We start from the raw sequence: 10,402 nt of genomic DNA, 5'->3' as shown, positions 1-10,402 counted from the left end.
ATAAACAGCCCACTGGGCACAGACGTGAATTCAACGTCTATTCCACGTTGGTTCAACGTAATTGTGTTGAAATGGCGTGGAAACAACGTTGATTCAACCAGTGTGTTCCCAGTGGGAGAATACTTACTTACAGGCCTGCAGCCATCAACCATCAGCTTCCATTCATCTCAACTACACTCATGTACTGAGGTCACTGGTAAATCCATACTCTCCACTGTAGTCAATAGACAATTACACCCTCGTGCTCTAGTCAGCTATTGATTAACAGCAGAAGAATGATATTCAATATCATTCATGAAGTTGAATCATGGCGTTTCGAGTATGAGTAATACATTCTGACTCAAATAATGACAAAATAAATTATAATTCCAATTGACACACAGTGATAGACATGGAAAAGCAGAATCGATAATTCACACACATCACACCAAAAAGGGTACATAAGTTGAAACAATCAACAAACAGTCAAGGAATCATCAGTGCCAAAAGGTAATTAGTGTTACGTTAAAGTGATTAGAAAAATCTTCCTGATAAATGTTCTTCCGTTTCACAACTCTCAGCCATAGAAAACAGCAAGTGTAGTTCACTGTAGCATCAGTAAGGTCCATGTGAACCTGGAGTATATCCTGAGACAGGTTTATAGCTTCATAAGAGGTTGCAGTGTGAGTAAAAGACATTCTTCATAAAATAGGTCACAAATATAGATATGCTCAATACTGTTTCAGGGAAACAATGATCCAACGCACGTGAAGATGACAGCAGTCCAATGACAGCAGATATCACATATAAAAACCTTTCTTGCAAGCCTTCCATTCCCTGCCAGTGTTGTAGGGTTCACACCAGTCTCATTGTCAGGTCCAAAAGACATGCTGAGCATCCCTGGATGAGAGCAGCTGTGATCATATCACGGTCTTGCTTGCTGGGAGATGGAGAGTAGAAGGAACATGTTCAGGAGTCACATTACTAATAACACCATCCTACTCAATCCTTATTCTGACAGCTAGCTATAATTAGGTTTCACAGTTCTAAGTGGAACTAATGATACTATATGTAAAATATCAAAATGAATATAAGTGCCCTCTGAAGCAGTACAGATGAAAATTAATTGAATTATTGATAGAATTCCACCACGGTGCTGAGGTTGTCTGAGCATGTGTCTTCCCAGTGGTCCTGGGTGCTCCTTTCCCTACCTGCATCTTACTGTAGACCCAGGGCAGCAGGCGGCTGACACGACTGTAGACCCCCGGCATGTTCCTCCTGCTGCAGTCTACCCCCCAGCTGGTCACCCCCATCAGGTACCAGCGCTGGTCTGAGTCCTTACACACCAGAGGACCTCCACTGTCCCTCTAGTGGAGGAAGGGGGCGGTAGGGGGAGTGGGAGATGGAAATGGAGATGAGAGGAAGAGGGAGAGAAGAAAAGGGAAGGCGGAAATAGAGCGACACAGGATGAGATTTGTGGACATCCTGTAAGAAGCTGTGTGGAAGTAGCTACTGTCTGTGGTTCTCTGATGGGTCCTAGTGTCCTCTTCACTCACCTGGCAGGAGTCTTTGCTTCCCTTCATATCTCCAGCACACAACATGTCTTGAGAGACCTGACCATTGTAGACTGTGTTTCTGTTACATACACTGGAGTCAATGATGTCCACTGTCACCTCCATAAGACTTGTGGATCCACGGGCTGAACATAAAGCAACAAAGACAAACAGATATCACCATACAGAATATCACACCAGATTGTTTTCTAGTCCTTATTTACATCACATATCATGCTGCATTTCTATTTTCTCTCCATGTTCACCCCAATGGCAAACAGAACCTAACAGTCGCCCCCCTGTGCCAGTCCCTGTGACTCTCACCTGTCCCCTCTGTTGTCCCAAATCCAGAGGTCCAGCATTTTGTCCCAGGGGAAACGGTCTTGTCATAGGCAGGCAGGCACACAGGCTGGATGCTGTCTGAAACAACACACACACACACATGTTAATTATGACGATCAAAGTATGGTGTAATGTGCATCATTAATCACGTAATATTGTTAGGTTAAAGGTGAACTCACTGGAGTAGTCTACATAATGTGTGAGTTTAAGCAGGGCAATGTCATAGTTGTTGGTGTTATCATCATAGCTCTCATGGACAATGATCTTCTCCACCATCTCAGGGACAGGCAGCATCGTCTGAGAAACCATGCCCATGTACAAACGCCAGTTATTGGGCACCAGGTACGATGAGTCTTTCCTAGAGATAGAAGAGTTGTTAGGTAATTTACCTCTTCACTGATAACTGTTTTAGCTATGTTCATCGTAAGCACTGTTCAGTCTTAGCTAGCTCACTTTGGTTAGCTTTGTTCACTTCCAGATCTGTTCTGTCTTTGCATCTGTTCTGTTATAGCCCAGTTCTTTTGTCTTAGCATTTTTACATTTCATGGCTATTCTATATGTTCTGTTTGATAATGTCATTACTGTTCTGTTTTACATTCTCTCTGCACAGCTCCTTGTCCATTGTCTGCTGTGGTGTCTGCCGTACTGACCTGGGGAAGCAGTGGGCTGCTGTCACCACAAAGTCAGGAGCCACCAGGGTGCCTCCGCAGGTGTGAAAACCCCGAAAGTGGAGGCTGACCTGCCAAGGCCAATCGCCCAGATTCGCTGCAGAGCCCCCTATGATTCTGGATGACTGCTGCCGGCCACAGTCTACCATGGGGACAGAGAGAGGGAGTAAGTCGGTCTGTAGTCCTAATACAGTATGGGGATTTGTATTTGGTCCTCTGTTCATCAGAAGAGCTAGATGAAGCTCTATCCAGCCTTAAAACACCACTGGTTGCCTTTGTGTATGAACTGTGAGAATGTAAAGACAGTTACTCACTGATACACTGCAGGGATACAGTGTCCTTGTTGAGGCAAGATGAGCTACTGAACACAGACAGAAACGCACAGTTCAATCAGATCACCAATGAGGTCACATGTTTTATTTGCTTTCTAATGGTCTAATGGTGACATTTTTGGCTCTGATAAATAATCTGAATATATACACACACAAACAACAACAAAATATATATATATATATATAAATAAATAACAATGATTTATTATTTATTTATATATTTGTTTGTGTGTGTATATATTCTGATTATTTAGGAGGTGCTGCAGCATCACTACTTCCCGCAGCTATGTACACCACTTGGCATGTAAATGATTACTCAGTGTGTGACATATGCAAAGGGCTGTTGAGTGTGTCCAGGAGCACTCACTTTACTGACACCTTTCCCTGGATGGTGTTGCAGGTCTGCCCTGTCACAGTGAGAGTGGTAGAGGACCCATCTTTCACACTGCTAGTGCTATGACTCCTAAATAAATAGATGCAGGGAGAAGTTCATATACACGTCCCCACATCACTACCTCACACCACTAAACCCATTGATTATTGGTTATTGTACTGCAATATTGAGGGAACTAGCACACAAGCATTTCATTCACCTTTTATACATTCACTAACCTGTGTACATTATGAATAAAATGGGATTTGATTTAGATTTATTTGATGGGTATGGTCACACAGGTTTGCACAGTTCAATCTTTAGACCAAAAGAGGGCAGCAAAACAGTGGAGGATCTTACGCTCTGAAGCCTAGTTGTGCACAGGTCTGGTCAGCCAGGCCCTTGTTCCAGCCACTGTAACATACAGGGAGGAAACTACCAGCGCTGTTTGTCTTCACCTGGAGAGCCCCGTTCGACCCGAACCTTACTGGATAATACACAGATACATCACTCAATTAGAACCTCACTGGATCACACAGATACATCCTTCAATTAGAACATCACTGGATCACACAGATACATCCTTCAATTAGAACCTCACTGGATCACACAGATACATCCTTCAATTAGAACATCACCGGATAATACACAGATACATCCCTCAATTAGAACCTCACTGGATCACACAGATACATCCCTCAATTAGAACCTCACTGGATCACACAGATACATCCTTCAATTAGAACATCACTGGATCACACAGATACATCCTTCAATTAGAACCTCACTGCATCACACAGATACATCTTTCAATTAGAACATCACTGGATCACACAGATACATCCCTCAATTAGAACCTCACTGGATCACACAGATACATCCCTCAATTAGAACATCACTGGATCACACCAATGTATCACTCAGTTAGAACATCACTGGATCACACAGATGCATCACTCAGTTAGAACATCACTGGATCACACAGATGCATCACTCAGTTAGAACATCACTGGATCACACAGATGCATCACTCAGTTAGAACATTACAAATCCATTACAGATCCAGAAAGGATCCTTCTGTTTTTGTTACTGGCAACAAAAACTAGGTGATAGCTATTGGAGTACTGACAACAATTGGTCTCATCACTGCCCAGTTTGCATTCCTGTCGGCCATCACACTCCACAGTGTTGGAGGGACAGCTGTCTTTCTCCATCTCGCTGGGCTGGTAGGCTTCACTGCTGCTTAGGTGGCCAGACACCAGGGATGGACCGTAACATACTGGACAGAGGTCAAAGGTCAGAGGTCAAAGAGAGAGGCCAGAGGATATCCAGAGCCATGGAAGCCCCCATGTTAGTATACCAAAACAATGCAATATCATACCAGGTATATTACATTCACATCATACCCTTAATATGGAATTTATGATTTTGGAAATAGATGTTTCTGTCATATTGTATTGTTACATTATGTCAGTGTTAAATTATGTTACATTATGTCCACATAATTGTACTGTATGGGTTCTCTGTAAGTTATTGGTCCAGTTACCCCCCAGCCAGAGAGCAATAATGAGGAAGACAAGCAGTAGGGTGGCTTCTCCTGATCCTCTGTAACAGTGGGAACTGTTCTCACACGACAAGCTTTTCTTACGACGAGGGGCTGCAGGGGGGAGAAACAGAGACATTTTAGGTTTAGAAAGAGAGAGAGAGATGGAGCCCTCTCATAGAAAGAGTTGTAGTTATAGTTAGGGGAAGGAATATGCTTTGAGGATTGAAGAAGTTAAAGGGAATGTGAGGAACTTACGGGCACTCTGAGAGACATGGATGACATTTGCATGTGGCATCGACTGGTTGATGTGGTAAGGTTGGGAGGGGGTGTCAGACCACCCTCTTGTTCCCACCAACTCTCCATACTGAGGAGGAGGCTGGGTGGGCACTACTGCTAAGTAGTATGGGGGTGGTTGGTCACTGTTCTGTGGAGAGAAGGGAGTCAGGTAGGTTTTCATTGGCATTAGTAGGCTACGTACATGATCAAATTCTAAACACAGGCAGGACTTCTATGATTACATCTGAAGTTTAACTCTAGCCCAAAATCCTACACGACCCTGAACTATAAAAGACACAACTAATGAAATATACAGTGCATTCGGAAAGTAGTCAGACCCCTTACTTCCTGAATGCACTGTATGTACAGTTACAGCTTTATTCTAAAATGGATGAAATAATTTTTTACCTCCTCAATTTACACACAATTCCCCATAATGGCAAAGTGAACTGGGAGACTAGTCAGGATTGAGGGAAAGATGAACGGAACAAAGTACAGAGAGATTATGGTAGAACATTTACAAGATTATGTTATAATACTGTTTAAGCATCGATGAGTACTCTCTCATCGATGAGTACTCAAGACTCTGGGGCTTGGCGCTAGCAATTGATTTGTGCTGGCTTGGTGGTAAAACCTACAGCCTGCGTTCAATAGAATGAGTTGGCCTCTGTGTGGCCCCAGATAGAGATAGCCTGAAGGAGTAGAACAAACCCCTCTTTGTCTCTAATCATCTTTGCATCCGAGACACTAAGCTGGGGGGTAAAACAACACGTGGTGCACATAACTCACAAGATGAACCCAAGATAGCTTATGATGCCCCAAGCTGCTGGGGAGGGGTGGAACCAGCCATGACTAAGCATTTTTAGTGTCAGCCATATAAGAACCATGATTCCTCTGTAGTTGGGCTCTAAACGATCACCGTTGCAATTCTTAATCAATAAAAAATATTGATTGTTTGAAGAAATAATAAGTCTCTCTCACTTAATAAATAATTTTACACGACAAGATTCTTGATGAAAACTTGTCCAGAGCGCTCAGGACCTCAGACTGGGACAAAGGTTCACCTTCAAACAAGACAATGACCCTAAGCACACAGACAAGATGACGCAGGAGTGGCTTTAGGACAATTCTCAGAATTTCCTTGAATGGCCCAGCCAGAGCACGGACTTGAACCTGATCGAACATCTCGGGAGAGACCTGAAAATAGCTGTGTAGCGACGCTCCCCATCCAACCTGACAGAGCTTGAGAGGATCTGCAGAGAAGAATGGGAGAAACTCCCCAAATACAGGTGTGCCAAGCTTGTAGTGTCATACCCAAGAAGACTTGAGGCTGCAATCGCTGCCAAAGGTGCTTCAAAAGTACAGAGTAAAGGGTCTGAATACCCATGTAAATATGATAATTATTTTTATAAAAACCTGTTTTTGCTTTGTCATTATGGGGTATTGTGTGTATAGATTGATGAGGGACATTTTTTTAAAGTCCATTGTAGAATTAGGCTGTAACGTAACAAAATGTGTCAAAAGTGAAGGGGTCTCAATATTTTCCAAATGCACTGTATATATGACTGCATTTCAGATACATTTTGGAACATTTTAATGTTGCAGTGATATGACTTAGGCCCAGCATTTGAGCGATGATGATTTTGATAGCAAGCCCTGAGCCCAATGACTCGACTACCCCCACATGAAGAGAAAGCAAAATGCTATTTTTCAGGGATTCACAAGGATCATTTGAATTTCCTGAGTGATCAAGTTAAGATCCAACATCTGATATGCGGAAGGTGTTTTTATAAGTCCATGGCATATTCTTCACAATATTCTAACACACACACACCCATCAGCATCACAAGCATGTTGTAAGTGTTGTTATGGTAGTGTGAGCAATGCTGAGAAGTGTTGCACCAATACGTCTATTCAGTGGATCCAAACCAAGAATCTACTCAGTGGATCCAAACCAACAATCTATTCAGTGGATCCAAACCAACAATCTATTCAGTGGATCCAAACCAACAATCTACTCAGTGGATCTAAACCAACAATCTATTCAGTGGATCCAAACCAACAATCTATTCAGTGGATCCAAACCAACAATCTATTCAGTGGATCCAAACCAACAATCTATTCAGTGGATCCAAACCAACAATCTATTCAGTGGATCCAAACCAACAATCTATTCAGTGTATCCAAACCAACAATCTATTCAGTGTATCCAAACCAACAATCTATTCAGTGGATCCAAACCAACAATCTATTCAGTGGACCCAAACCAACAATCTATTCAGTGGATCCAAACCAACAATCTATTCAGTGGACCCAAACCCGAATGGCAAATAACTGGTCAGTGAAACACAACTGAATTTACTAGCAAACATTGAAAGCCAAGATACAATTACATGAATACAAATGTATATGCCTCAAACTTCTACTAATCTCACATTTAAATTTAAAAAAATGCATGGTCTATCAGCCATACCAGGCACAAAACTAGATCTGGCAATGTTTTGTTCCCAAACCAAGTAGGAACAAAAGTAAAAAGATCAATATTATCCAATAGACATGTCCGATGAGTTATAGAAGAGAGTAAATCCAATTACCTGGTCATGCTCCATCTGTGTGTGGAGGCCTGTGGTCTGAGGTGGTCTCACTGGGGTCTGGGCCACTTCTACAGGAGAAATCCTATAGCTTCGTGAGTGTCTGTCCAGTCTCTGTCTGTTCCACAGGCATTGGAATCCAATCCTCTCTCCCTCCACCTCCTCCTTTCCTCTTCAATACTGGCCCAACTGGTTCCACCATGGAAAGTGGTGGACACACTTAACTTTTTTTTATGTTGTTTTCTAAAGAGATAATTGGAATGACTAAATACAATTACAATGCAATATCTTATGTTATCTATGAAGATGAACACAAATTCACTCCATTAATGTTTAGTAAGATTATTATACTTTTTTATTTAAAGTTGATTTAGATAAAGACATGTACACATTGAACAAACAATCATCCGATGCATTGCACAATAGTATTTATAGCTTACAAAAATGTTAAACACCAGTCAAAAACAAAGAAAGAAAGAATAACACACAAAGCACAAAAAGCCACTTCTACCTCTATCAACGACGCCACAACTAAAATAGCTTATTTGAGTATGCTCCCCACATGAAGTCACATGTTTGCTGTCATGGATCTGAAATAGACAAAACATGTACTTTTTCAACACTTGTCACATTCTGGTCAGTGTGACAGGTCCTGTATGATGGTAATTTGTACAAACAAGGACATTTTTTTTTTAGAGTAGAACAATTACTATCACTGCTCTACCAAAACCATTCATGTACATGCAGCTCTCCTGGTGAGAGAAAGAGAATAACAAACTAAAAGTATATTGTTGCCTACAGTTGCTTACAAAGAGTCCAGATGACATTGTTCTCTGTATTTTACATTGAGTGTAATTTATTTTTCAAATGACAACAAAGGAGGGGCATTTCTTCTCAACGGGTCAGCAGGACAGTATTAAGTTTCAATGGTGCCTGGCCAGAGGTTGTTTCTGTGGACAAATAGAGAGAAGGAGGATATGACTGTATGACTATGAGTGTGTGAGTGTGGGTCAGAAGTCCTCACAAGGATAGTAAAACAAGGAAAACCCGGACAAGTAGGGACATTTTGCCTGTCCCCAATGAGGAAAAGGGCTATTTTAGGTTTAGGATTACAATTAGGGTTAGGTTTATGGGTTACGGTTTATGTTTAGGGTTAGGGAAAATAGGATTTTGAATAGAAATCAATTGTTTGGTCCCCAAAAGGTATAGTAAACCAAACATATGTGTGTGTGTGTGTGTGTGTGTGTGTGTGTGTGTGTGTGTGTGTGTGTGTGTGTGTGTGTGTGTGTGTGTGTGTGTGTGTGTGTGTGTGTGTGTGTGTGTGTCAGATTGTGTTTGGATAGCTCAGACAAATATATTTTTGTATGTACATTTGAATATTATAAAAGCATATAACAAAGACAATGGTAGTATTCTCTTCTCTGTACACCTCCAAGTGGCCACATTTTACTACACAAGTTAGTTAAGTTAGTTAAGAACAAATTCTTACTCACAATGACGGCCTACCCTGGCCAAACCCGGACGACGCTGGGCCAATTGTGCGCCACCCTATGGGACACTCAATCACGGCCAGATGTGTTTGGATTCAAACCAGGGACTGTAGTGCCGCCTCTTGCACTAAGATGCAGTGCCTTAGACCGATGCACCACTCGAGAGCCCACATGAACACATGTAAGGTTCTCTCTTTTTTTGTCTTGGGCTGTTGTGTGATAAAGCTATGTTGGCAGGTGAATAACAGCCCTAGATGTAAAATAAGTGTGCTTTTGACAACCCTGTCAGAGCATAAGTCAAGTAGTTAATGAAAAGGGATATACTGTCAAATAAACCATTAATATAGATAATGATGGTATATACCTGAGCCATCCCAGTAATATACAGTAAGTACATTTACAGTAAGTACATCACATCCCCTCACCATGTACTGTCTATATGTCCAAATCCAGATCATTTACAGTGGGAGGTGATGTACTCGCATAGATCAGTCAATAAGCCTTATGTACAGTAGTCTACTCAAATGGGATACTAGAATCATCACAGTAGAGATCAATCAGGTATTTTGACAACTATCTCCCTCACCAACTTTAAACATCTGATATCTGAGCAACTAACCAATCGCTGCAGCTGGGTAAATAGCCCACCCAATTCACCTACCTCATCCCCATACTGTTTTTATTTATTTACTTTTCTGCTCTTTTGCACACCAGTATCTCTACCTGCACATGACCATCTGATCATTTATCACTCCAGTGTTAATCTGCTAATTTGTAATTATTCGCCTACCTCCTCATGCCTTTTGCACACAATGTATATAGACTCTTTTTTTTCTACTGTGTTATTGACTTGTTAATTGTTTACTCCATGTGTAACTCTGTGTTGTCTGTTCACACTGCTATGCTTTATCTTGGCCAGCTCGCAGTTGTAAATTAGAACTTGTTCTCAACTAGCTTACCTGGTTAAATAAAGGTGAAATCAAATAAAATAAAAAAATAGACAAGCAGTTGTTACAGGCTTTGTTTTTTAAATGTATATTTCGAGGTTGGACGTTAGCATGTAGGGCGCACCTCGTTAGTCAGTATGTGTTACACTTGTGTTGGTTGCCATCCCGTTAGTGTGAAGGTGTTTCACCTGTGCTGTCCTTTAGTTGGCGAGACCCATTTTATGTTTTGAGAAAAACAATCCTTTGTCTGAGCTTTGTTTTCTCTTTGAGCCACCATTTTGGTTTGTTAACTGTCTTTAAGTTTG

General features: G+C 41.5%; 1 protein-coding gene across 2 annotated transcripts; it reads right to left on the bottom strand.

Annotated features, from left to right (window-relative positions):
* Positions 1-497: 497 nt before the first annotated feature.
* Positions 498-7,760, bottom strand: LOC139421969 (serine protease 33-like). Of its 2 annotated transcripts, none has more exons than XM_071173111.1 (13): positions 7,664-7,760; positions 5,049-5,217; positions 4,794-4,904; positions 4,377-4,526; positions 3,608-3,734; positions 3,242-3,337; positions 2,857-2,903; positions 2,525-2,684; positions 2,054-2,232; positions 1,857-1,952; positions 1,536-1,678; positions 1,191-1,346; positions 498-919 (listed from the first exon to the last, which is right to left on the bottom strand). In XM_071173111.1, the coding sequence occupies exons 1-13, from the start codon at positions 7,676-7,678 to the stop codon at positions 905-907; spliced, it is 1,464 nt and encodes a 487-aa protein (XP_071029212.1). In that variant the 5' UTR covers positions 7,679-7,760; the 3' UTR covers positions 498-904. The 2 variants fall into 2 exon arrangements, with proteins under 2 accessions (XP_071029212.1, XP_071029213.1); XM_071173112.1 differs by having other exon boundaries at positions 5,049-5,212; positions 7,664-7,756.
* Between the last annotated feature and the right edge of the window lie 2,642 nt (positions 7,761-10,402).

The sequence above is a fragment of the Oncorhynchus clarkii genome, chromosome 12 (assembly GCF_045791955.1).
Source record: "Oncorhynchus clarkii lewisi isolate Uvic-CL-2024 chromosome 12, UVic_Ocla_1.0, whole genome shotgun sequence".
Classification (NCBI taxonomy): domain Eukaryota; kingdom Metazoa; phylum Chordata; class Actinopteri; order Salmoniformes; family Salmonidae; genus Oncorhynchus; species Oncorhynchus clarkii.
This window is presented reverse-complemented; position numbering and strand designations above follow the sequence as displayed.

What these genes read in the sequence shown, in the direction of transcription:
- LOC139421969 (XM_071173111.1), bottom strand. An exon ending in GCACAACTAGGCTTCAGAGC is followed by an intron (nt 3,338 to 3,607) that starts GTAAGATCCTCC and finishes CTATTTATTTAG; the next exon opens with GAGTCATAGCACTAGCAGTG. An exon ending in GAAGCAAAGACTCCTGCCAG is followed by an intron (nt 1,347 to 1,535) that starts GTGAGTGAAGAG and finishes TTCCTCCACTAG; the next exon opens with AGGGACAGTGGAGGTCCTCT.